The 27,506-nt window shown below is 39.8% G+C and overlaps 1 protein-coding gene across 1 annotated transcript; it reads left to right on the top strand.

The window, feature by feature from the left end:
• The first annotated feature begins 2,738 nt into the window (after nucleotides 1-2,738).
• LOC121917190 (OX-2 membrane glycoprotein-like) lies at nucleotides 2,739-25,011 on the top strand. Its single transcript, XM_042442914.1, has 6 exons — nucleotides 2,739-3,434; nucleotides 7,328-7,409; nucleotides 9,092-9,418; nucleotides 12,862-13,131; nucleotides 14,341-14,448; nucleotides 20,913-25,011. The coding sequence occupies exons 1-5, from the start codon at nucleotides 3,423-3,425 to the stop codon at nucleotides 14,409-14,411; spliced, it is 762 nt and encodes a 253-aa protein (XP_042298848.1). The 5' UTR covers nucleotides 2,739-3,422; the 3' UTR covers nucleotides 14,412-14,448; nucleotides 20,913-25,011.
• Nucleotides 25,012-27,506: the final 2,495 nt, after the last annotated feature.

Raw genomic sequence — 27,506 nt, 5'->3', positions numbered from 1 at the left:
TTTTTTAAAACCAGAGACTGGATGGCCATCTGTCAGGGGTGCTTTGATTCTGTGTTCCTGCATGACAGAGGGTTTGACTTGATGGTCCTTGTAATCTCCTCCAGCTCTATGATTCTGTGATTCTAAGGATCATGATCCAGAGCAATGCTCAAATATCCAATTATTTAAAGCTTTAAAACTCTACTTGAGTATTTAGAATGTTTAGAAACTTTGGCAGACTTTTGTTGTTCTTAGAAACAATTCATCCACTTATGATTCCAGTTGCTAATGTAAAGCTGCCATGGTATTGTAGTTAAAAAGTGTGACATAGGAGATTATCAGACAGGAAATCTGTGCTGGGATAGATGCAGGTTGTAACCTTCTGGAATGGTTCTTATTGCATGGTCGGGGAGCCCAGGCAGTAGGCAGCCCATATCCAACCCAAGCTTCTCTAGCAGCTTTTAATTAATGGGATTTTTCCATTCTTGACAGGTTGCTGGAGAAGCCCAGGTTAGATATGGGCTACCTACTGCCTGGGCTCCAGCTGTGCGATAAGATATGTTCCAGATGGTTACAACCCATATCTATACTGGTGCGGATTTCCTGTGCAATAATCTCCATAATGAATCACTCTGGGTCACATCACATCTTATCCATGAACAATCTGGGTAGCTCTATCTCCCCTATCCTGCTGAAAATATAGAATGATTAATACTGGGCTACTTTAACAGTCAGTTGCAATGATTGATGAGACACTATATGTTAATTGTCTGCACACTTAGCAAACACTAAATAAAATGTGTACCAAATTCTAAATAATGCAGAGGGTGTAATTTACCCAGAGGTGAGTCCCAGTGAGTTAATCTTAGGTTAAAAACACCCTGCAGAAATAATCCAGTTTGAGACCACTTTAACTGCCCTGGCTCAATGCTAGGGAATTCTGGAAACTGTAGTTTTGTGAGACATTTGGCCTTCTCTGTTAGAGAACTCTGGTGCCAGAACAAACTACAATTCCCAGAATTCCCTAGAACTGAGCCAGGGCAGTTAAAACAGTCTCAAACTGGATTATTTCTGCAGGGTGTTTTGAATCTTAATTTCAGAATAAATGTGATTATGATAAGCACGTTGCTTTATGTACTTGTAAGAGTTTAAAATACATTAAAAGAGAGCAAACAAAGGCTAGATGCCAGAAAGTCATATTATGGAATCCTATATTAACATTTTCATAGAATATACCCATTGTCCTAAATGCACTAGACCAGTGTTATCAGTACAATAAAAATTAATTCATGTGCAATACTTCTTTGTATACTGCTCTTTCTGCCATTTTCTCCCATAACCTTATCTGATTTCTAGAACTGGGTACCCATTTTTAAGATTTACAAATACCACTAAAGTAGTTTGTTCCCCCTTTGAATTGTTCATTCTTAGGCAGAATGGCAGAAACAATGATCTTTTTACAACTCACATTTCATACGTCCTCTTATATTGATTTCACACATCGATGTTTATAAAGAAGAGTGCTGGATAAATTTAGCAAGAATGCTTTTAATGCAGACTGGCATGTACACCTGGCATGTCCTGTTTTTCTCTCAACACTGACATAAATCATATTCATTTCATTTCAACATCTGATGAAATAAATATCAGTTTAATATAAAAATCTTTAAATAGTTTATCACCCCCCCCCCAATAATCCCCCAATTGGCCTTACAAATTCTTTGAAAAGAAAAGATATCCACATTCCTACTGAGCTTTAGTTCCTTATTCTTACGAAAGTTCAAAATAGAATTATATTCAATTCCTTATTGAGGCTGCTTTGAAGTTTGGTGAGAGTAAGGAACTAGGAATAGTTAAGTCCCTATACTGGGAGAAAGGTGGGATATAAATAAACAAAATAATAATAATTATAATAAATGACTTCTGTCTTGTTCTAATGGACAGTTGTTTGAGACAGGAATCCAGTTGCTATAGGGCAGATAGCAGGTCATGGACAAAATGTTGGAGGGCATGCCTTATCCCAAAATGGCAGGCAACCACACTTGGTCTATGAACAATCTGTGCCATAGAGGGATAAAACAACATTTGATGGTCATTTCCAGCTCTGCGATGCTGTCTGCCTATATATTTAGCTGTACAGTCATATGTATACGATGGTATCTGATAAGCTGCTCCTGCTAGTGGAATTGCTTTCATCACTGGAACTGAAGGAAGTCTAGCCTTGTTACAGGCCTTATGGTTGGGGAGACAACTCTTCCTATTGCTGAGAGGAAATCAAGAATAAATTTGTTTGTTTTTGAGTTCACGTGATAGCTGCAGTGTTTGTTCTGCCTGTAAATTTATGCAGGGTATGGGAAAGCGTTTTTAGCATTGCAGTAACTTAAAAATTCAGCTGAACATGTAGGAATATAGTTTAGGCATCTGAAGAAAGGGGCAGGTAAAGTTACCAAAGAAATGAGACACAGCAAATATAAGAGTTCTAAATGTGAAGGATTTTCAGTGTCTCTCCCTCAGCAATTCTAAAAATTTAGGGACAGAAGAAAAAATTCACGAGGAAGGGAGAATTCTTATTTTGTCTCCCATTTATCTCTGGAACTGTTCCTCCAGGCAACAATTTGTTACTCTTTTTTTAAAAAAGGGAGGAGAGTCAAGGGATTTAAGGGGGAAAGCATAACTAAGGATGAAATATGGTCTGCAAGTCACATTTTCCCCACCCCTGTTCTGAGCAGTGGAGGTTCAAGAATGTTGTACTGTAGCTCTAATATCCCTGATCTTCTGTTCTTCAGAAATAACTCAGCTCCATAGAAAGTACTGCTTACTCTGTTTATAATATCCTCTAGCGTTTGTTCAAAATTATACCAGTTTTAATAGCACAGAGCAACAGAAGGGCAACACTGGTATTTTATTTTATTGGATGTATTTATCCTTGTACACATGCAATCTTATTTGGTGCCCAAATGATAATATGCATTGTTTTGTTTTTATATAGGTACCCTTTCTTTTCTTAGCAGCCTTACATCCCTTTGGACAGAATGCAAGATTTAAATGTGACATTGGGAACACGACAAAAGAGGAGGGGATACATCAAATCACTGCTTCAGATTCCACAGGCTTTTTTAGTTACTGCTTCGTAATGTTTGTTTGGCCTTAATGGCATGTATATAAAATAATGCATCTGTTCTTATGTTCTGTTTTGCATAGTTTGATTTCTCTTTGTATATAAAATTGTAGGATTGATTTATACTTCACTTGCCTAAACTAAAATACTAAATCTGTACTATTCCTGTACCAGGAATCACAATTCAATGGGAGGAGCTCTACAAGACTGTAGGAAGGGCAGATGTTGACTGTTATTTCTCTGTCCAACCTATGGCTTCTTCTAAGCTTTTAGGTGGAAGCAGCAGCTGTACTCAGATGCACTCTTCCTTCCACACTATAGTAACATGCATCCCAAGGTAAGATGTATTTTGTTGTGTAATACAATATTGGGGCACAAGACTGGCCTTGGTTTGGTGGATATGGAGAAGGGAAAATCAGAATCTGCTTTGGTGGAATGAATAGGCAAATGTGCAATTCTTTCACATGAAGCTTTAGTTGTCCCCCCCCCCCCCCCCCGAATTAGTCTGTAATGGGAACATGAGACTTTTACAGTCTCCGTTGAATATCCCTTCTGCATTCAAATAGTTCAAGAGAGGGGAAAGATTTTTTTTAAAAAATATTATACTGTATGTGAAAAACAATCCAAAGAAGCAATGTTTGAACTGGGGAAGACATTCTGTTAAGTACTCTCAGTGCAATTGAGTTTAAGTAAATGGGTGTAGGATTACAACTTCTGCGACAGTAAATGTCAGTGCCTGACACAAAGCAAGACAGTAGAAAGCTTTCCAAGGAATCTATAGATGATGCATTTCAGATATGAGCTAAGGAATGGAGTGGGTAAAAAAACTGATAGGTTCTTTAATGACTGCTGAGATTTGATTCCTTCATTCTTAAATATTTGGGTTTGAATCTCATGCATTCAATTGTATTTGCAGGGTTGAATTAATGTTGCCACATTCTTGCCTAACAGAATTCTCCTTTTTAACAGCTGTGACAGATGGGTAAAACATGATTGTTTCCATCCTGAGAACAGTTTGTATATTTTGAATTTGGCCTGTGTTGATGTATGAAAATCTTGTTTCAATATGATTTTGATAAAAACTCTCCCAAATTTGCACATTCGTGTACACATCTGGGAGAGGAAAATGTAAGACTCAGAAAACTGGAATGTAGGAGAAAACAAAGGTGATAAAGCTGAGCTTTACAAGCAAATGGGCATAAGAAGTGAAAAAAATGGAGTTATATGTGGAAACAGCCATGAAGCCTAATCCCATGCATGTTAAGTGAGAAGGAAATAATATTGTTTTCAGTGTGGCCTCTTCTTAGATAAAATACGTAAAATGAAAGCCTTAGAATATTTTTGGACCATACCGGTAGCTCTTGTGTGAATGTATGCACATTGGATTTTAAAATATAATATACCTTGGTGGAAGATTTGAGGCACAATCTTGTTGTTAGTCCCAACTAGGGCCAAATCATTGAATGAATGGAATTTAAATATGTTTTGAGTCACCATTCAAGAAATGATTCAGTAGGACTACTTTAACTACTGAAACTAACAAATGGATTTGTGTTAATTAATATTGATGTATTTAAAGAAGAACTGAGAGTCAGTGTGTTACAGTGGTTTGAGAATTGGACTACAGTTCTGGAGACCAGGGTTCAAATCTCTGTTCAGCCATGGAAACCCATTGGGTGACATTGGGCAAATCACTCTCAGTCTCAGAGAGATGCAAAGGCAACCCCCCTCTGAATGGAATGATCTTGTTTCCAATAAGCATGGTTACAAATATGGTATGAATCTTACTGAATTCTATTAGTCTTAGGTAGTAAATGCTTACATATAAATCTTATTGGGATTAGTGATGAATACAACCACATTTAATTGGTCATGTCATTGAAATCAAGAAAACATGGTTCCTATGTTCATTTTATTCAAAGTTGGCAATGTAGACAATTGAGAAGAGTGAGAGGAGGCTTTGATTTGGAAACCAAAGGAAAGAGTATAGCTGGGTGCCAGAACAATATGCCTTGAATGCCCTTTAATCCCTGTGCAAGACCAGAGGTATTATACAAACACAAATCCCACTCAAAGAAATGGATTTAAAATTTATAGGGTTAAAGTATATGTCTTCTGTTTGAATTGAACAGGATAATATGCAAGCTCTGTATGTAGGGATTAACCTGTGGTGGCTCACTCATGCATTTACTACATGCAAGAAAGTTCAAGAACTTCATGTTCAAGGGTTTCAGCATCTAATATCTAAATAGAGCTAGATGTAGAGAAAATGTATACTATTTACCTTACTATTTATTTTTTAATTTATGGTATTTATACCCCGCCCTTCAGCCCTAAAGGCTATGGGAGTGGCTTACAATTATTATTTTTAATTAGACGGTTCCCTGCCCTCAGGCTTACAATCCAAAAGACATGACACAAAAGGAGAAAGGAATGGTGGTGGGAAAGGGGATGAGGTCCAGTGGTTATTCTCTCCCTCTGAGGCCTGGACCAAGGCAGATGGACTGGAGGAAGGGCTCTTCTTCTTCAGGCTAGCCCTGGTGGAGCTGGGCCTGCCTGTTCACTCCCTCACAGGCCGAAGGATGACAGTTATCATGGAGGGAGGGCTCTCTTTCTTGTCCATTCTTGGCCTCTTCAGAGTACCTCTAAAGTGGTATTTTTAAGTATCCTTCCAGGCAGAAACTAATCATATCCCATTTTATTTTTCTTTGCAAATTACTTTGTTCCCTCCTTGTTATTTTTTTCTCCAGATGCTTCCTTCTCTCATCCTGTTGCTAAAATCCCCTCCTTCGTCTCATGTTCCTTCAAGACCTTTTCTAAACAATGGACTCATTTCCCTTTCATAATAACTCTGTTTCTTAAACATTTGTAAGTGTTTAATCATTTTCAAGGATTAGTGTAGTGGCACTGTGCCATGAAGTAGGCAGTGCCCATTTTAGATCCTGGTTCTGCTATGAACTCATGGCTTATTCTTATTTTCTCTCAGCTTGATTTCCACTCATCTTCAATAATAAAATAAACCATTCATTTATTTATTGAATTTATTTCCAAACTTAACAACATAACATAACATATTTAGGTGCTTGAACAGAGATGATGTTCATGCTACAAGCTTCTTTCTTTCAGTCTCAAAGGGGCTACACAATCCCTTTGCACACAGTGTTAATAAAGTAATTGTTACTATCTCTATTTTCTGCATTCAATTTGTCTCTGGCTTCATGGTCTACAGTCCTGCTCCCAGCCATATCTACTGCATATACACCTAACATCTGGGATAACACATCATGCATCATATGAAGCGGGTAATCATTCACAAAAGTTCATGCTTTAATAAATGTACTTGTCTTCAAGGTGCAAAAGGTAATTTTTGACATTTGAATGGTCCTAAGGCAAATAATTTGTCATATGTATATTCTAAGATATGACAAATTATTTGCCTTAGGACCACTCAAATCTGATACATGTAAGTTCTAAGATAGGGATGTGGTGACTCAAGTAGTTAAGACACTGAATCTGTTGATTGCAAGATCGACAGGTTGGCAGTTCGAGGCTTGGGTGCTGCATGATGGAATGAGCTCCTATCACTAGTCCCAGCTTCTGCCAACCTAGCAGTTTGAAAGCATGCAAATGCAAGTAGATAAATAGGTAGCACTTCAGTGGGAAGATAAACAGAATTCTGTGCAATCATGCTGGCCGGCTGATCACAATATAGTCCCTGACAATGCTGGCTCTTCAGCTTAGTAACAGAGATGAGCGTCCCCTTATGGGTGGACATGACTTGACAGCCTTGTCGATGGGGAATACCTTTACATTTACTTTAAATTCTAAGATAGGCATCTAACTGTTTGTTGTTGTTTTTTCTTTGGGGGGATTCTATAATACAGTTGGGTCTCCTTATCCACAGATGTTTTATCCAAGAACTCAAGCATCCACAGCTTGAAAATATTCCAAAAAAGTGTAAATTCCAAATAGCAATCCTTGATTTTTCCATTTTATATAATGGACACCATTTTACTAGGCCATTGTATTTAATGGGACTTGAGCATCTACAGATTTTGTTATCCACGAGGGATCTTTGAACCAAACCCCAGCTGATAACAAGGGCCCACTGCACTTCATCCTTATTCTTACATATGTGGGATTTATATAAAACCATAAAATATTATTGCTGTGAAAGCAAATAGTATCTATGTGATTCTACAAGAGTTCTTTTTTCTCTCCTTTTCCAAGGTGAATGAAGGTAATTGTTCCTTTTGGACTTTCCAGAACTTGACTATATGTATCATACTTATAGAGCTCTGTAGGGTACAAGGTAAGTCTAATATGATTTGACTATTCTGTTTTAATATCAGAAAAGTTTTTATTGTGTAGGAACTACTGTCACAAATGCAGTATGATATTTTATGTATCACATGGTTCCCTTTCCTTTCTTGTGTGAAGTGAAACAGATGGGTAAGCATGTGCCTGTTCAGCAGCCTCACTCTCTTTTTGAGCATATTTCATTCAGAAGACATATCTATTTCCAGTCTTTTGGCACATTTTGGGACATGAAAACTCACCCCAGGGTCAGGTGAAGACATGTCAGTACATGGTATGACAGCACCCCATTCTATTTTTAGGTACAAAAGCCAGTTGGACTGGCAGTTACCATTTTCTTCAAACTTAGTGACATAAGGCAGACCAGCTTAAGAGACTCAAGGCAGCCCACTAAGTGGAGAACTCTCTCTGCCAACATTTTGTTGCTGATTCACAATATCAGATGATCAATTTCTTTACCTAACGAAAAGCACCTACCAAGCACAGTATAGCAGAATGAGTTAATCAGGGCTTAGTTGTCAGGAAGTTGATACTTGAAAGCAGTTAGGGGAAATCAGAAGGTTTTCAGCTGCTTGAAATTAAGAAAATGAATTCTAGCTCATTTGGGTGGGGGGGATCAATGTAGCACCCATAAATAGGCATAGGATAGCCTTGCAAAGCATGAACAGTCTCTACAGCACACTTTCTGAGTCAAGACGTGAGAAGAGATAATAACTGAAAAAAGGCAAACTGATGGCAAAATCTTGATTGATGTGAGCCCAAAGTGTAATTTAGCATTTCTCTTCTCTCTGTACTGAAGCCACAGAGTTCAAGAGATCAGCATCTGTGGACTCAGTTGTAGAGAACCTTTCAAATACCCCCCCTCTCTCTCTCACACACACACCAATGTTAGAGGTGAAACAAACCATCTTCTTGTTTTAAGGATGGACTGTGTTAACAAACCATTTTTGTTGTTATGTATCTTCAAGTGAACTCCAGCTTATGGTGGCTCTATCTTGTGGTTTCCTGGCAAGATTTATCTAGTGGAAGGCTACTATTATTTCCTCTGAAATAGTGTGACCTGCCCTGTGCATTTCCATGACAGAGAAGGGAGTTGAAAGTTGACTCCCAGAGGCCCTATCAAGCACTCAAACCATTAAACCATGCTAGTGCTCTTCAAATTAATGTTAAATTTCATTCCAGTCTGACAGTTTCAGATAATATGGGAACTTGTATTTAATCAAACCTGGAAATGAAAGTTTCAAAACCCCTTGTTAGCCTAGGAAAGGAGGGAACATGGGGAAACAGATGAACCCACCTTTGCTCAATTATTTTACTCTAAGGACATTATCATACCAGCTTTGTGTCTCATGGCAATTGTGTTTTGAAAGAAAGTGGGAACTTGCCAGTTTGAAAATATTTCTTATCACATCTTTCTTCTTTCACGCAACTGCACTGCTTTTAAGTCCCCCCTCCTTGTGATACATATCTTTGCTGCAGTTCCAGCATTATAGCAGTCAGTGCCATGAGGGGGTCTGATTCTCTGCTTTTTCCCCTCTATCACCCTTCCATTTTCTATTTCAAAACAGACTAACTGTGCTGTTGGTTTATTTATTTTTTAAATTTTGCTGTGCTTGTGTAATTTTTAGACCTAAATGACAATGACCAATAATGATATTTCTATGTCTGTTGCCACAGGTGAAATAATTACAAAAAACAAAGATGTGGAAGTTGGTGGCAGAGTTACTTTGAGATGTACATTATCAAAGCTGTATGACACTATTCAAGTTACATGGCAGAAAGAAATGAATGGAAGTGTTGTAAATATGGCAACATATCAAAGTGGAAAAGGTCCAAATATCCTCCCACCATACAATCATCAAATCAATTTCACAGTTTTAGGAGTCAATGATACTGCGATCACCTTTTGGAATGCTAGTATCCAAGATGATGGGTGCTACCGATGCATATTTAATACATTTCCTTTAGGATCTGTCACAGGAAAGCCGTGTCTTTCTGTTTACAGTAAGTCAGAAGAGAGTATTTTTGTGAATGTGGCACTTCTCCTACATTAGCTATAATTACATTGTGTTTATGATTTCATGTTGGACTTCCTTCTACTCTGCTGATGCAAAAAATATATATTACAGGTCTTAGCTAAGCATGATCAGTTAGGATTTATGTTAGGGGAGGTATTTCAGCAAAAAGTTCATCCTCAAGGAAAGGATGAGAACATAAAAAATCATACTCTTGATTTGACTCATAGAAAGTTCCAGAGCTGGAATTTTAGAAAGGATTAGTATTTTAAAAATAAATGAAGAAAAGAAGCTAATAATTTTAGGCCAAAAATGTTGTGGTTGTTTTTTAAAAATTATAAGAAAAAGTAATTAACTTAATAAAACAATAACCCACAATAAAATCTGACAAAAGCCCAGTTTCATGCATCCTCATTCATATTTTTCTGTGAATATTTCAAAAGTATGTATTTTCTTTTTTAAAAATACATGTCTTGTGGCATTTTTTTTTTACAAAAGTGCATTTTTGTATATCTTTTAAAAGTGCACATTATTTCCCCCAACTGTACCTATTTATGTCCGCATGCACCACTGACTAAATTTTGCATGCTGTTTTCCTCATACATTTTAAATATGTGTTTGACATGCTGTCAAACACATTTTTCTCTTTAGCATTGCAAGATCAAAAATCTATAGATTTCCAACCATAAATTGCATTTAAACCCATCACGCAGTCTAAGACTCTTATCCAGGAACTGGATAAATCCAGTTATATAATTGGGATGAATTTCTCATTCATTTGTAATACATATTATCCCTGAGAAATTCCTTAGAAAACTTCAGTTTTTGCAGCAAAAAGGTATAGACCACACACACACATACACACACACACAGAGTCTCCCTTATCTGGAATTCCAAAATATTCCCAAAACCAAATCTTTTTTTCATGGTTGTCTGAGATAGCAACACCTTTGCTTTCTGATGGTTCAGTGTACACAAATTTTGTTTCATGCAGAAAATTATTTTAAAAATACTATATAAAATTACCTTCAGTCTATGTGTATAATGTGTATATAAAACATAAATGAATTTTGTGTTTAAACTTAAGCCCATTTCCAAGACATCTAATTCTGTACTTATAAATAAATAGGTATTCCAAAATCCAAAATAAAATAAAATAAAATAAAAATAAATGTGAAATCCGAAATACTTGTAGTGCAAAGCATTTTGGAAAAGAGAGACTCAACCTACACACACACACCATATATACTCGACTATAAGTCAATGATGTTTATCACACTATACTCTTAAAGTGCTACTATTCCACTTTGACTCCTCTAGCTGCCTCCTGTTGCATTGTGGGATTTGCAGTTTTAAGGAGGGGTATTTAGAGTTCTGTGATAAACATCATTGTCATATCTAAGTCGTGGGCAGATTTTGGGGCCAAAACTATAGATTTTGGTATGACCTGTGGATAAGTTGAGGGTCAAACTTTGGAGCTCCTCAGATCCATAGTAGCTTTTTGCTGCAGTGGGTAAACACCAAAGTGCCCCAGTTGTATCCATTTTACCTGGGGATGGGGTGGAAAAACATGGCCACCCTTTGCCTCTTCAAGCCCACCTAGAAACTTATGTTTACAGTAGGCTTTCCCCTGACGGACTCTTCACCACTCACCCATCCTTAGTTGTTTGCAACCAGCCCACTTGTCTTCTTACGGAAAGTGGTGAGAACATTCTTCCTGAGAGATAGTATGTGTATATGTGTGATTGATGTTTCTTTTACTCTTAAAGAAGCAGCAGTCACCCCCCCCTCCCATATATAAATCGATCCAGGATTTGGGGGGTCAAATTTTAGGCACACATTTTTCAACTTATAGATGCACGCATATGGTGTGTGTACGTGGGTGCAGCCATTATTTCAGTTTCTTTGAAATATGTGTCTGAGTTTTATCCAGATGTTGCTGTTTAGGATGCTGGACTATTCCACATCTATAAAATGTGCATCTTTCTCTGTTTGGCTGTTATGTTATACAAATCTATATGCTTGATCACTGAATGATCAGACCTGATGTGTTATTTAATGGAACCCAAACAAAAACTATAGTCAAGTTTTGGATGCATCTTTTCAACTACTGTATTTTCTGGTGTATAAGACTATTTTTTAACCCAGGAAAATCTTCTCAAAAGTTGGGGGTTGTCATATACGCCGGGTGTCATCTTATAGGGCAGGTGCTGAAACTTCTGAGCCGGACTGGAGAATCTGCGGTTACCGCATATGGTCGAGGGAGCTCAAAAATGGCCGCGGCCACATCCCCACCGTATGTGGCGATCGTATGAAAGCAGCTACCGCTCTAATAGTCTTGGAGACAGGGAGGGCTGGGCAGGCAGGTAGAGCTGACCAATCCAAGCAGGCTTTGTATACAACAAGGTTTCCTGCTAAGTACCTGCATGTCATTTGAATTAAAATTACCATATTGAAATCAAATCTGATTTTTAATTTTTTTTTAATTTGGTGTGTGTTGGAAGAGGGGTAGTCTTATACGATGAGTATATCCCAAACTCTATATTTTAACTGGAAAAGTCGGGGGTCGTCTTATATGCCCAGTCGTCTTATACGCCACAAAATACAGTACTTCAGATACTTCTGGAGCAAACACTTTAAATTTCTGCATCACTTGCTCTGCAATGCAGAACTGAATTGATTTTTCCCAGGCTTGATATTTAGACTTAGGCTGACATCTCAACATTCTGTGAAAATTCATATTCACAAATTTTAGCTTTCTCCCCACCCCCCACCCCCTTTGGAAAGTTTCTGGCTTTGCATGGAACATGGTGTAAAACTAATTACATATAAGGACTGGTTTTGTTTCATTCATATCATAAGCTAACTCATTGAAGTCAACTGGAATAAAGCCAGGGATGTTTCTTAGTAATGTATAAAGAACAGCACACCACAGCACTTAAGAGATTATCACACAGGAGAGAAAAGTGTCCTTCTCTTATGCTTAAATAGCATTAATTCCACAATCGGGGGGGGGGGGGATTATCACACCCCTGTGCACTTGTCCTATTCTTCTACCATCTGTAAACAGTAATGGACCTTCATTGAGTATTAACGGGAACTCCCATTAATATCCAACAACAGGTCCATTACTGTTTACAGACAGGAGAAGAAAGGGATAAGAGCATGAGTGTGTGATAATCTTCCACCTGATTGTGCAATTAATGTGATTTAAGCATGGGGGAAGGACACTTTCCTCTCCCATGTGATAATTTCCATAGTGTTGAAGGATGTTTACCCTACAGTTACATTTCTATTTCTGTAGTTTGACTTATCATCTGGGTACATTCAAGAGCTTGTGGTCCCCTGTGTGATAGGAAAGTGTTTCAGTTATTTCATTGCCAACCTGAGATCTTCATGCTAAAGAGCTTTGTTGTTGTTTGTGTTATACAGCCCACCTCAGCATCTTTATATACTACAAAACCTCTGATAGACATACAAATGCTACCTGCTTTGCATCCGGCTTCCCACGCCCTTCTATCTCATGGCTTCCACCAGGACACAAAATGAATGAAAACCTGATCACAAATCCCAATGGCACTGTATCTGTTATGCGCAGCATCTTTGCAAATACCTCAGGAAACCATGCTGGACAAGAGCTGATCTGCAGAGTTAAACACAGAAGAAAAGAGGTGGACCTCAAACTGGCATTATTAGGCAGAGGCAAGTGGGCAAAACACAAAATCCTGGTGCTTATAATTTCACAGAAGGCCACAGAATATTTCTCATTTAGCTATTTTGTTGTGAATAAGGAATACATATGGTTGTATTATGCAACATGATGGCCCTGTTTAAACAGTTTTCTGCTGCTCCAGAGACTAGGACACGACACAATGGATTCAAGCTACAGGAATATAAACATTAGGACACCTAAACATTAAGAAGAACTTATTGATTGTAAGAGTTTATCAACAGGAATCTGCTGCCTTCGGGTATAGTGGAGTCTCCTTCTTTGGAGGTTTTTAAACAGAGTTTGGATAGCCATATGTCAGGAGTGCCTTGATTATGTATTCCTGCACAGCAGGGGTTTGGACTGGATGGCCATGGTATCCTTCTGAGTCACCTCTCTGGGATGGGGCTTGGTGGCACTGTTCTATAGTGGCTCTCTTCTTTCCTGGAGGAGCGTTCACAGAAGATGGTGCTGAGGGATTCTTGTTCACCTGCTTAGCCATTAGGCTGTGAGGTCTCAGGGCTCACTGTTGTCCTCTATGCTCTTTAACATCTAAACAGCTGCCTTGTGTTGGAACAGAACATGTCGTTCTAATATTACTGCCCTAATGCCTATGGGCTCCTGATCTTGCAGGAAATGTGAAGCAAACAGGAGCTTATTTTACACAATTGAAAGAGAGATATACCCTGGGTTTTGTGTTGAATGGGCCAGATGTTGTTTGGGCTGTTCATGTTAGGGATTGTTACTTACTGAATTTAATGGCACTTACATATGGGTACATGTGGATACAACTGTAGCTTTAGTGTGGACACAAAAGGAAACATATTAGTGCAATCCGTTATGGAGCAGCCTTGGTGAGCTGTAAGGGTAAGCTGCTTTGTGAAGGAGCATATACTGTTAGGTACATAATAGTGCCTATTCAAGCTTGCTTGCTTGTTGTGTTCCTTCAAGATGCTTCCAATTTATGATGACCATAAAGATGATCCTATCAGAGGGATTTCTTGGTGAGATTTGTTCAGAGGGGGTTCACCTTTGCCTTCCTCTGAGGCTGAGAAATTGTGACTGGCCCAAGGTCACCCAGTAGGTTTCTATGGCTATGGTCTCCAGAGTGCTAATCTAATGTCCAAACAACTGAAATAGAACAGTACAGTGATCCTTGTTCATACTGTCACCTGAAATATCCTTTTCTTTCCTTTTTGTAGGCCACAATCATCAGGATTATTTGGTTCTAATTCTACTGGCCCTAATGCCTATGATCATTCTTATGAATTAGGTACATTATTGAGGCAAGACAGGAAATAAACACAGTGGTAAGTTATTTAAATAAGTTAATTAAATCATTAGCTGATTCACAAGGGGAGTAGTGGATAGTCATTCAACTGCAGGACTCTCGTTCAGTCATTTCTTGTAAGTGGGAAGAATGTAAATTCATCCAAACAATAATCAGTTATACTAACAATAATTCGAAAGGAGTGAGAGGAGTCTGGATCTCAGGGGCATTGGTTCAGTATGTACTGTCACAATTTGAGCTCTAGAATCTTCATACTCCTGAGAGATGTCCCCTTGTGTAGCTATTGGGTGGATGGGTGCATGGGTGGAGGGTGCAAAATGAGGATGTTGTAAACAAATAAAAATTCTGCCCTGCAATGACATTTTCCTTCAATCTCCACATTTCTAGCATTCTAAAGGGTGAGACACTGAAAACCATTCACAATTAACTAGCTAGACATTGCTTAAATAACCCATCTTACCTCATCCAAATTCAAGTCTAAATCAGGAGGCATCTGGGTCCTACCGCAAAGATTTTGCCACTGAAGCCACCGGGTGAGTACAGCCTGGTAGCAGCCTGGGTCCCAGGCGAGCTCCAGTGGCCATTTTTCTTAAGTCAGAAAGCTCTCAGCTTCGAAAGGAGGCCGCTGGAGCTTGCCTGTGACTCGGGCTGCAGCTAGGCTGTACTTGCCCAGCAGCTTCAGTGACAAAATCCTTGAGGTAGGACCTGGCTGCCTCCCGATTTATGCTTGAATTCAGATGGATGGTAATATCTGATGTCAGATGGACAAAATCATCTCTGATTTTGTATCAACAATTGTATTTTACTTATTATTTTATCCATTTCACTTATTTTACTTATTTAGTTCACTTATTCTAATCTTATTATTTTACTCTATTTATTTATTTTATTTTATACTGGTCAATGACCGAAATACAGATCGATGATGATGATGGTGGTGGTGGTGGTGGTGCTGTCCTCCCGTACCACATCATACAGAATTCTTACCCTTTGTTGTACTAATGTTACTCCTAACCCATAATCCCCATATATCACTAAGTGTAATGGCAATAGTTCTGACAAAAACAACAAGCAAAAATTAAATGTATACCTTTAAATTACAATACAATATGCACAACATAAATGGATTTATATATACATCATTTCATATGGTTAAAGTGAAAATTTGGTAAGGTGTGATGTTTTGAAAGAAAATTTTAAAAGAATAATTTAAAAAAAATGTCAAAAAAAGTATTTTTTTAAATTAAAAATTAAAGTTTAATTTTTTTTAAAGCCTAGATCCTCTCCTTTTTCTTTACATTGTCCTTGCCCCACTCATATAATCTCCTCAGCGATTTAAAGGGATGTAGGCAAATGCTACAGTTCGTTTCTGCCAAAAGACAGGTTTTTGGGGATCAGTGGTCTCACCTTCCCTTCAGGTGTTACTTGGTGCGGTCTGAACACCCTGCACCATATTAGTGATGACGTTGTACATAAGGTATATGAGATAAACCAGAGAGAACAGCTCTGTTGAAAAATGGTTCAAATTTATTGACTCTTTGAACAAGGGTGGACTTCGGACATCCTGTTACATTGCTAGAGATTTTGGAAGGATTCATTCATTCAATCATATTCCCCTCCCAGATATATCAGCCTATTGATGCCCCTGGGAACAATAAATATAACTTTTTATCTTACCGTGTGCATCTAGAGTTATAATTCCTGTTTTTACCATAAGTTCATTATATTAGTTTCTTGCACTCTTCTAGTATAAATACCCAACATTTGTATATATAATAAAAGTACTCCTTGTACCAGAATCTTGGTTTATCTAGCCCATGTTATCTGCTTTTATTGATGGTAGTTCTCTAACGTTTCTTCTGTTGGACAGATACAAGAAACTCTCTGTTGGATCTTCTTCATGCAGAGTATATTCTCTGCTGTGCAGCTTTTCCTGTTAGATATTATATCATCAAGATTACTGTTAAAAATTAAAGTTAAAAGTTAAACTTCATTGAAAGCAAACTAAGAACATCCCAATGGTCTTCAGAATTGGATAAAAATCTCTTTCTACTAAATACTTTTTAACAATATTTTTTCTAAAAGTAAGCACTTTTTAAATACATACACACAAATGAAATGATAATTTCTTTAAAAAGTTATAGCTGAATTGAAGGGTCGTAAAAATACAAAGATTGACTCTAAAAAGTATCGAGGAGAAACAATATTTTCATCCATCCATTCCTCAATTTGGGTCAGGCTTTCTTCTCACCATTGAGAGTCTTTTATCAGCTAGGAGCATAATGTTTTCTGTGGAGGCACATCCTGCTTGAAACCAGGAGGTCAGAGTAAATTAAGACAAATGAGCTCAGTTAATGGGCAGACAGGGGTGCTTTCCTGTGAATTCATATCTTGAAGCCAAATGCCAAAAGAAAAGATAATAATGAAAGCTTCTGTTCTCAAACACAGGAAATAGATACATAGTGAATTCTGATTCTGTAATATTTAGATATGTTTCCAAGGGCTGCCTGTTAAGATTTTGAGGAAGAAACAGCCCTGAGATCATATGAACAAGATTACAAAAGAATACATTTCTACAACACTGTAGTGTTATGAAAACACAGACCAAACCTTGCCTTCAGAGCATCATAAACTCACAGTTTCACTTCCCTTCCTTACAAAAACACTGAACAAATAAAATTCTCACTGAAGTCCATGTATGAATGCATGTTATCTTTAGTGCAAACAAAACATAGCTTGAAGTATGTTCTGGAACATAACTTCCAGATAAGACCATTACTGTGCTATCATATTACTTCATTCACTGAATTTGTGGGAAATCTACAAAATAAGCTGCATTATCTAGCCTGTTTTTCCACCACTGCTCTCTCAATCTTTTTTTGTTCATCAGAAAAAACAACCAAAATTTTAAATTAAAAAATAATAAAAAGACAGAATAACTGCCCAATACCTATTGAGTGTTAGTGATACAGCCCCCGCCATTCTCAAAGCTTTTCAGATGGTGTACTTACTTCTTATATATTAAGAACATAGAGATTTGCTTTAACGCCCTTTCACAGTACATAATTGTGACACTACGAATCTATTTTAACTGCCATGTCAACATACTATGGAATCCTGTGTTTAGGGAGGGTTACTTAGGAATCATATCCCAGGATTTCAGTAGGATTCAGCTATGACAATTAAAGTAGAATCATGGTACTGTAATTCTGTAGTGCCAAAGGGTCATTATATTGAGTCAGACTACTGGTCCATCTTTCCTAGGAACATCCACTCTACCTGGCAGCATCTAGTTTTAGGCAGAATTTCTTTCTAACTCTAACTAGAGATTTCTGTTATTTCCTGATGGTCTCCTATCCAGGTACTTCTCAGTCCAAACCTTGCTAAGCTTCTAATACCGGTTGTTTTTCAGGATAGTATGGTGCTACAGTGGGCCCCTTGATATCTGTTGGTGTTTGGTTCCAGGACCCATCATGGATACTAAAATCAGTAGATGTGCAAGTCCAATTAAATACAATAGCATAGTAAAATGTTGTTGTTGTTAACTGCCCTCATGTCAACCAAGCCTCATGGTGATCCTGTGAATGATACATCTCAAAGCCCACATATCCTCCACTGCTTTGCTTAGGTCCTGCAAGTTGATACTCATGACATCCCTAACTAAGGTGCACTACAGACCGCTGAAAAACGGTGCCTTGTTGGTGCCTGTTTTTCCTCCGGAGGGAAGCCGTAGCTACCAAACCGCACAGCTTCCCTCAGGCAGAAAAAGGACCCATGAAAAGTGGGTTCTTTTAAAGCCACAGGGGCGGTGTAACAAGTGCACCACTGGCGCACTCGTTATGTAAGCACTGCACAGCAATGTGTGGACACCACACGGTGCTTACATAACAATGGCATCACCCATGTATTTAGGGCACTGCCACTATTACACCGCCACCACGTACTAGGGTTGTGGGGCGTGCAATCGCTCCACCCCTACGCAATCCTAGTACATGGCCAGGCCAGAGCAAAGTATTGGTCTGGACTGTGCCTAAGTTTATCCATCTAGCATACAGTTTTCCTCTTTCTGCTTCCCTCCACCTTTCCTAGCATTATTATATTTTGCAATGAGTTGCGCCTTCTCCTGATGTGGCTAAAATATGACAGTCTCAGTTTAATTACCTTTTCTTCCAGGGAGAGTTCAGGCTTGTAAAAGGGTGTCCTTTATATAAATTGGCAAAATCAAGGTTTGTTTTTTTAAATTTATATATTTTTAAAATATTTTCAAACTGTGGTTGGTTGAATCCATGGATAAAGAATCCATGAATATGGAGGACCAACCAGACATAAGTCCAAGTTCAGGGCAGAAGGATTCACTCCTAAGCTCATGTGCAGTATAATTATGATTATGGTGATAAAAACTAACTTTCATAAAATTAATTTCCAACAAAAAAATGGAATTATTTCAAGAATGGCAGAATATAAATTTCAAAGTATGAATTGAAATGGTGAGTGAATATGAGTGAGAAATTCTGCTTTTGGTTAATGATACATGTCATATTTATATCTTTCCCAGCGCTGTTGTTTCCAGATTTTAGTTTAGTTATGTTTCTCTCCATTCTTACCAAATAAAGAGTGGTTCATCTTAAATGTCTCAAAATGGGCTCATATGCTATCTTGTTTTGTGATGGCCACAGTACATACTTATCAACAGACATTCAAGGTGAGCTGTATAGATGCAGATCACAGCTAATAGAAGTCTTGGGATTGCTGGGTTTTCCCCTTTAAAAATATACCTAATAAAAAAGTATGAAAGAAGCAGATTTAGGCCTCATTGCTATGCATGTCTACACCAAAATCAACTCAGAATGCTTACTCATTTAATTCAGTGGAATTTAATTCTGAGTACATGTGGAAATAACTGTAGCTTTAATGTGGACACAGAGGAAATGTATTAGTGCAACCTGATATGGAGCAACCTTGGAGGGTAAGCTTCTTCTTCAAGGAGCAGATGCTATTAGGAAAATAGCATTGGCCATGCTTACTTGCTTGTTGTGTGCCTTCATGTTGTTTCTGACTTAATGTAACCCTAATGCAGGGACGTAGCTAGGATTTTAAGAAGGGGAGGGCCAGACTAAGTGCCACCATTATAATGGGGCTTGGGTGTGGCAGCGCGGCAGCACACACAATTCATTTTTCTAATGGAAGGGGGGCGGACCCCAAGAACCCCCCCCCCCTTGGCTACGTCCTTGCCTAATGTGAACCTCTCGTGGGGATTTTTTTGTAATATTTGTTCAAAGAGGATTTGCCTTTGCCTTCCTCTGAGGCTGAGAGAATGTGACTTGTCCAAGGTTATCCAGAGATCTTGTATGGCAGAAGAAGGATTTGATGTGTGGTCTCCAGAACCCTAATCCAATGCTCAAACCACTACACTATGACGGCTTCCCATCTCCTTAGGTTGTATATTTCTAAACAGCCTATTTTAAAGCCACCAGAAGTATCTAGCACTTTCTCTTCTCTTTCCTGTACTGGAAATCACAGTTTGCTAGTTTTATTGTTTAAACTGTGGCCTCCACACTCCCCCTTCAGCTTTCAAAACCAGTTTCCTGTACACAATGGAAATGGGATCTTTTCCAGACAGTAGCAGTATCTCCCAACCAGGATGTGTTGCTAGTAGGAGAACTTTGACCTTGCCCTTCAGTTTTCTATTACTGTTGTTTATCTTGCAGCTGCTACAGATTTGGTTCTGAAAGGATTTTGGTTATTTTTACCACACAGCTTTCTGCAATGAGATGTGGTGCTAAAGAGACAATTTTCGGAAAATACATTTCTCAAAAGAAATAAGTATTTAGCAATTCTCCAGTGACACGTCTATGTGAGCTCTTTCTTATGAAATATCACATATGCCTGTGCCCAGTTGTTGTGTCTCACCAGTTGCTGCTGTGCATTTTAATCATTGGTGAAATGCACCTTTTCATTGATGAGAAAAACCCGACAATGGCCCCAGTATTGCTACTTTTCCATTACTGACTCTGATGCAATAGGTCCCTTCTGCTGCAGTTCCAATATTTCAAAAGCCACATAGGATGAGTGAGTGTGATTCTCTTCCTCTCCTCTTCCCTGCCACTCCCTCTCTCACCATTCTCAAGCAGGCTGAAATTGCTTATACTTCATTTCCCTTTCCTTATCTATCTCTATTATTTTATTATTTTATTTTATTTTTCATTTGGCCGTAAATTGTGAAATTGCAGCAAAAAGAAGACATACATGCAGGCATACACAAGGAAGAAAGTGGAGTTAGTGAGATGGTGCAGAAGAGCAAGAACAAGACATGAATTGCCAAAGCAGCATAATAGCATGTTTGCAGAGATGTGTGATAGTGATTGTTTTCAAACTTATATGTTCACATTTGCTTCAACATTGCAATTGCTGTAAGACAATCAGGTGGAATCATAAAGTCCTTAGTTTGCCAAGACAACTGATTATATACCTCTTTTCTTCTAGGTTTCAAAGAGATTCTTCAGTCAACCCCCAACACTTAATTCCATAGAAATGAAAAACAAAAGCCTCAGTAGATCTTGCCAAACTAGACTGAACAGAGTGGTGTTGCAACTGCACTTTAAGACTGAAAAATAATAATCCACCAATAAATTTGGTAACAGAGGTGAAAGTGACGCAGAAAACACTGGACTGAAATGATCTGGCAATGATATTACCTTGATCCTCTGTAAAAGCTGAGCAAATGAAACATATCAATTTCAGATATTCATGGCAAAGGGAGAAATAGGTCATGGAGATAGACGTTTTACTGAATCTTACATTTTCTATGAGAATTAATTCCTGAAATGATTCTATTGCTGTGATAAACAGCTATTCCTTGTGCCTCCATTCAGTGGTTTTTATTCCCCTGCCTTTTCAGATGATAAACCATATTACTTAACCTACTTTAAAATGAGGTAGATCATCCCTACTAAGGGGCCATTCACGCTTACTTTTTTGAACGAAGAGATTTGCATCTCTGCACTGATTCAGAACCAATTCAGAATCGGTTCAGTGTTCCTATTACATTTACTGTGCTCAAACCTCTCTGTGCCATTTTAACCCTGTTGTCATTCACATTTGCCACTGTATCAATTTAAAATGGAGATGCCTCCATCTCCAGGAGCAATGCAGCATGACCTAAATCGATTCAGTAGCGAGTTCACACTACCAAAGCAAATCATAGTGGCTCTTAAAAACAAACTGCTAAGGGATCTGATGCCAAATGCACGGCTTAAGTGGGCTTTTTGCTCCCCCTCTCCCCCCCCGCAAACTGCACCGATTGCACTTATTTCACAGAAATAAACTGATTCCACACCGATATATTTCCATAGTGTGAATGGCCCCTGTTTCAAGGTCTTCCTGTAAATGCTGCTGTGGGGCCTCTTTGGCTTTCTGTTTCAAGCCCTATCCTCAAGATATCCTTGCCTTCATTATAACCTCCTTTGTGGCTGCTTCTGCTATAAAAGAAAAAACACAGCAATCTTTGTACTGAGTATGGAAACACTTGCTGCATTTTATTTAAAGGAAACCAGCTAATTGCTGTAGCTGGCTATATTTTCTGAGTTTTTAAAAATGGTTTTTGTATTATATTATGTTTGCTTCCCTTCTCTTTCACTTATAAATCATATTAAACTTTTCTAGAGATGTCAAATACACAGTAAATGCATATGTATATAAATTAGAGATAGTATGCTAAGAAATCTATATGAAGGAACTGAAGAAATGATTTGCCCCTTTGTAGAACTTTAATTATTTCAAAATCCTTTGGAAGACTGCTCATTTAATCAGACAAAGGAGTAAAGAAGGGAAATGCTTTCTCAAGTGCAGCAGCATTAGTATGCAAACTTGTGCCTATGGCTAAAATCCTGCTGGTTAGTTCCAGTTTAGGTAGATCCAATAAGTAAATTGTTGAACAGTGGAATGACTCTAGTTAGGGCTAAACTGGGATTTAGACCAACAAAATTATATCAGCTACTTTAGCTATGATAAAAACAACAACAACATGACAAAGAAGAAAGCTGAGAATGCTGCTGAAGTTCAATTTCCCTCAGTTTGATCTGGAGAGGAGCATTTTGAAAGTTATGTTTCTCAAATAATCATTAATTTGGCAGGAAGCCTATCACACAGCATTGCTTTTCAAAATACTAACCTTTTAGGAATTTTCTACATTGACCCAAGCAGGACCCAGAAGGATTCAGCTAAGAATTGTCTTACCAAACCTTCTTAGTTGCTTTGCCATTCTGTCTCAACTCTACATTGCACTGGAACATACTCGTTTCCATGACTCAACCACAGCAGAACTTCACTACTAAGCAGTGATAGCTTAGCTGCCATTATGTTTTTTATGTACCCTCCCTTACTCATTTTGCAGTCAAGAAGAAGAAGGCAGATACCAACTGCTGGCTTAAATCTAATTAGAACTTGGTAAAAAAAGGCAATGACCATTTTAATCAGGCAGGCTTTGGGCAACTGACTGAGAAAAATGCTTTTAACAGATGGGTCCTGTATTTTTAAAAACATTGCTCTGTTCTAAAATTACTTAAGAATTCAAAATGTTATATAATTAAGATACAGTTGAATCAATTCTCTCTCTCTCTCTCTCTCTCTCTCTCTCTGTGTGTGTGTGTGTGTGTGTGTGTGTGTATTCTGTCTGTCTTTGCTGATAATCTTATTGAAAGCTGCTCTGAGTCTTGGTTTGGGGGTGGGATAATACAGTCATTCTCAAACTGTGGAATGGGACCCCCAAGGGGTGAGAGTTGCTCAAGAAGGTGTGTGAGACTTGGAGGCTCTAATCCTTCCTTTCCTCCTCCTTCTCCTCCTCCTCCTCCTCCTCTACTACCACCACCACCTCTTTCTAAACCTTTTCTGTCCTGGTGGGGAAGAGAAAGGAGAGAAGGACTTGGAATGTCCACCTCTGCCTGAGCAGGGAGGATGACAAGGAGAAGAGTGCAGAAGATCACTGGATCATGGGCTCTGGCGGGGCCCACCTGAGCCACTGCTTCTTCTTCCTTCTGTCTTGTCACTGCTCCAGTTATTTGGATGAGATGCTGCCGCTGCCTCAGCCAGCAGCCCACACAGTCCAGTGTGCCCTAGGTCCACAGGAGAGCCAACAAACATAATAGCCCCTGGTGGCAGTGGTGGCCTGCAGCACCTCTGGTTTGGGGCTACTGCCATCACCTGGCTATGGCTAGGCCCCTTCAGAGGCAGAGGAGAAGTGGCCTCTGTGGCTCCCCTTCTGAGCAACTGGCACATCGGATTGGCCAGCTGAGGAGGAACTGTGCAAGTACATCGCTTCCTGTGAGCCACTGGAGCAGAGCATGTGGCCTTGGTTCATGTGTGCCTGTACCATGTGCCTGCAGTCTCCTGGCTGGCCAGCTGGAGACTTCCACGCACAGTTGGAGGCACATATGAAGCTGTTCCTCTGGACTGGTAAGACAGGGAGGTATGCAAGGCAGGGGCTGGAAAAGTCCCAAAGAGTGAAAGAATGAACAAAGAGGACTTTGGGCAGTCATTGAAGGCATTGAGGATGGTAGACAATCAGAACCCGCTTCCAAGAGGCCCAGTTTCTATGCCCCCCCCCCAACATGTATATTTGTACATATGTACATTTGTTCTCTCTCACATTCAATCACACTGTTTCTCTCACACTTGTTCTTTCATATGGTTACTCTTGCAGGGATTCATTCACATTAATTTTCTAAGTTGTTGACCCTCTGAGAGGAATTTCTTTCAGTCTCAAATTCCTTTTTCTCCATAGACAAAAAAGCACTAGATTTTCCAGAACAAATTGGTTATCAGGGAAGTGGTCCTTCCTTTTCATGTGTGCTTCAAGCAATGACAATTAGAGCAATTACCTCCCGCCCCTCCAGAGGCTGCAACAGCAGCAGAGATATCCAGCTGGCTAACTGCTAGTCAGCTGGCTTCTGCTACCTCACCATCACCACCCCATTTGCTTAATTTGGCAGGGAATTACAAGCCATGCCATTCAGGTACATGACTAAAAGTGTCTGGCAGATGTGAGGGCCTGCCCACCCAACCACAAGGTGTAAGATGAATGTGTGAGTTCTGTCTAAAACCCAGAGCTGAAGAACCACAGAAGAACCAAACAAGATGGTTCCATGCAAAGCATTGATGTGACAAAGATATTTGGCAACCGAGGCGAGGAAAGTCTGAGGAACTTGGAAGCTGAGGTAGGGTGCCGTCCAGGTGTGACGAACCATGACTGGGAAGGTGCTTATCTCCTGAGTCGCCATGAAGAGGAACTGACAGGACAATGGAGTTCTCTGAACAGAACTAGAGATTTTGAACAGAACAAGTTGCTTGGAACAGCCTGTCTTACCTCCCAAAAGAGGAAATTGAGTAATGGGCTGCAATAGTGCAAGAGAGCCAGAGAGAAGACAAAGTATAAAGACCCTGGACTTTCATCTCCAGTTTGTTGGCATCATCCGTGGCAACGGTGTCATCCCCAACCTTCGAGAACAACTGATCAATGTTCAGCAGAAGGAAAGTGTGTGTGAGTATTGTATGAATGTGCGAATGAAAGAGCTCTTGATAATCAATGTTTGTGTTACTTTTGTGATTTAATAAATGTTACATGCATGGTATTTAAAACCAAATTTGGTGTCTCAATGTCTTTGTCATCCTTGCTGTGAATAAGTCCACGGAGGGAGAGGTTTTCATTACACGCTCTCAGGATAAACAGGTTGCCCTTAACAAACTTGGGCATAACAAAGGGCCCAAGGTGCATTCAGATCCAGCGGGAAGCTTCAGATTTGGTGTTTTCTTCCAGGGCCACTGATGTGTTCAGTAGGGCTCAGGGAGGAAGGGGCCCTTAGTGACCTCACATTCCTGGAATTTTTTCTCATTGTGGTAGCCATCCACATTTGAGGCAAGAATTTTGCAAACAAGGCATTTTGCTTCTGGTATGACAACAAGGCAGTGGTCAGAATTATCAACTGCCTGAGCTTCAGGTCAGAGAGGGTCATGATGCTGGTCCGTCATTTTGTGCTCCATTGTCTCCACACAAGCATCACTTTCAGGGCCCAGCTTTCAAAATAACATTGCAGAGTCTCTCATTTTCAGGAGGCCAGGTTTCGCTAGCTGATGCCCAGAGCAGACCCCTAGCCCATTCCCTTCTCAGAGGATCTGTAGGAGGTTGGAAATCTGCTTGATACAGGGCATCACTCACTCCAGCCACTCACAGCCTACAAGAGGGCAGTCTTCAAACTGTCTGAATTTTTTGGTGCCTTGGGCCTCCAGGTCTTCTGGCCTTTATAGTCTTACACAGTTCTTCAATTCATGGTTTGGCTAAAGGGGGTGGGAACGGCATGACAGACCATGTCTGTCCACTTTGCTGGTATATCCTTCTCCAAGGTTTGGAGGGTTTGCTCATGCTGGAGGGCTGGAGGAGGATGCATGTAGGTAGGAAAAATGGCAGGAGGCCTATTTGCATCAAGATCCTGTCACAGCTCTCTGAACAGCTGGACCAGGTTTGCAACTCCAGGGCTGAGGCCAGCTTGTTTAGAGCTGCCCTCATAATGGCCTTTTTGGGACCCCATTCAGGGTGGGTGAGCTTGTGCCTTCTTCCAAATCTGATGGTTCCAAAAGATCACTGCAGAGGGAGGATGTTTCTTTTGTGGGCAATACTGTTTGTTTAGCTCTCCGCAGGTTGAAATATGACCAATATGGGAAAGGATAATCTATTGTGCTGAGAAGGCTTCATGGTTCCCACCTGTGCTCAAAGAACGTTGTGGAGATACATGGCACCCCGCACCCAGACCTCAGGTCTTCTATTTACTCATGCTGTTGGATCCCCACTGATGCGGTTCCAAGTGGTGTCAGTGCTTTGCCTGACTCTGCAGCATGCAGGACTGCTACCAATGGACTTTGGGAACACTCATTCTGCATTAGAGCCTTTACATCCACTGTGGGATGCAGCTTGCTGGTGGACTCCATAAATAGACTGGGCAGGTAGAGATCCAGGGTCTACATGGGCTATATCTGCTTAGATATTGACTTTTGTTTGGGACTCTCTTGAGGGTGGGTTTGCAGCTGTGTAGTGTTGGCAGAAGGTGCCCTAGGGAGGGGGGGGGGGGCTGCCATCAGTGGCAGTGGCATAGGCCTTGGATCTGCGGGATGTGGTTTCCAGGGCTGTGTAGCTCTGGATCAGGAGTCCAACAGGGACCCAGGGCTGCTGGGAGTGTCCCAGTGTTGCCATAGCGGGGGCAGCACTGTGTCCCCCAGTGGCTAGGAGTGGTGATGCAATTAAGTGATCAACCGTTTACCAAAGGTATGCATGGATGATTAACCAGTCACCCCTTTGTCATCCTGAAACTTGGCCATGACCAAGCAAATGGGTTCATCAGTCAATCAGGGATTGGTTGATGGCAGATCCAGACCTCATGCTTTGGGTAGACCAACCCTACTTTATAGTTGTTATCAATAAAGTTGTGGCCTTTTCCTTCCAACTGGTGTGTGCTGTTACCTTTTTGTGGCGACTCCCTTCCATGGCAAAAGAGATTCAACCTAAACATTAGGAGAAACTTCCTGACAGTGTGAGCTGTTCAACAGTGGAACACACTTTCCTTCCTTGGGGTTTTTTAAACAGAGGTTGGCCATCAGTTGGGGGTGCTTTGATTTTGAGTTCCTGCGTGGCAGGGGGGTTGGACTGGATGGCCCTTGCGGTCTCTTCTTATGATTCTAAGGCTCCATAGCTGGCATACCTTATAGATTAAGGAGTCAGACTGAAGTAGTTTCATGGACCGTACATAACCCTTTGCCCCATCACACTCCAGGATTGTATAAAGTGGTTGAATACCAGGTTGATAACTGTGAAGAGAAAGTTTTTATTAACATGAAAAGCAGATTTGTGTAATTTTCTTAATGTGAGAGAAGGAGAGGGGGAAAAGGAAAAAAATGTGGTCTTCTGTCTCTTGGTATATAGCTGCAAGAAGTGAGATGCAGGAAGAAGTGGAATTAATGCTATGAAATAAAGAAGCTGAGGCTGCATCTCCATTGCAGAATTCATGCAGTTTGATACCACTTTAACTGCCATGG

This window comes from Sceloporus undulatus, unplaced genomic scaffold (genome assembly GCF_019175285.1).
Source record: "Sceloporus undulatus isolate JIND9_A2432 ecotype Alabama unplaced genomic scaffold, SceUnd_v1.1 scaffold_12, whole genome shotgun sequence".
Lineage (NCBI taxonomy): Eukaryota > Metazoa > Chordata > Lepidosauria > Squamata > Phrynosomatidae > Sceloporus > Sceloporus undulatus.
The sequence above is the reverse complement of the archived record's forward strand: the minus strand, read 5'-3'. Positions and strand labels throughout refer to the sequence as shown.

Coding starts and splice junctions, on each gene's coding strand:
- LOC121917190 (XM_042442914.1), top strand. Junction 7,410..9,091: donor AGAGCTCTGTAGGGTACAAG/GTAAGTCTAATA, acceptor CTGTTGCCACAG/GTGAAATAATTACAAAAAAC. Junction 9,419..12,861: donor GCCGTGTCTTTCTGTTTACA/GTAAGTCAGAAG, acceptor TGTGTTATACAG/CCCACCTCAGCATCTTTATA.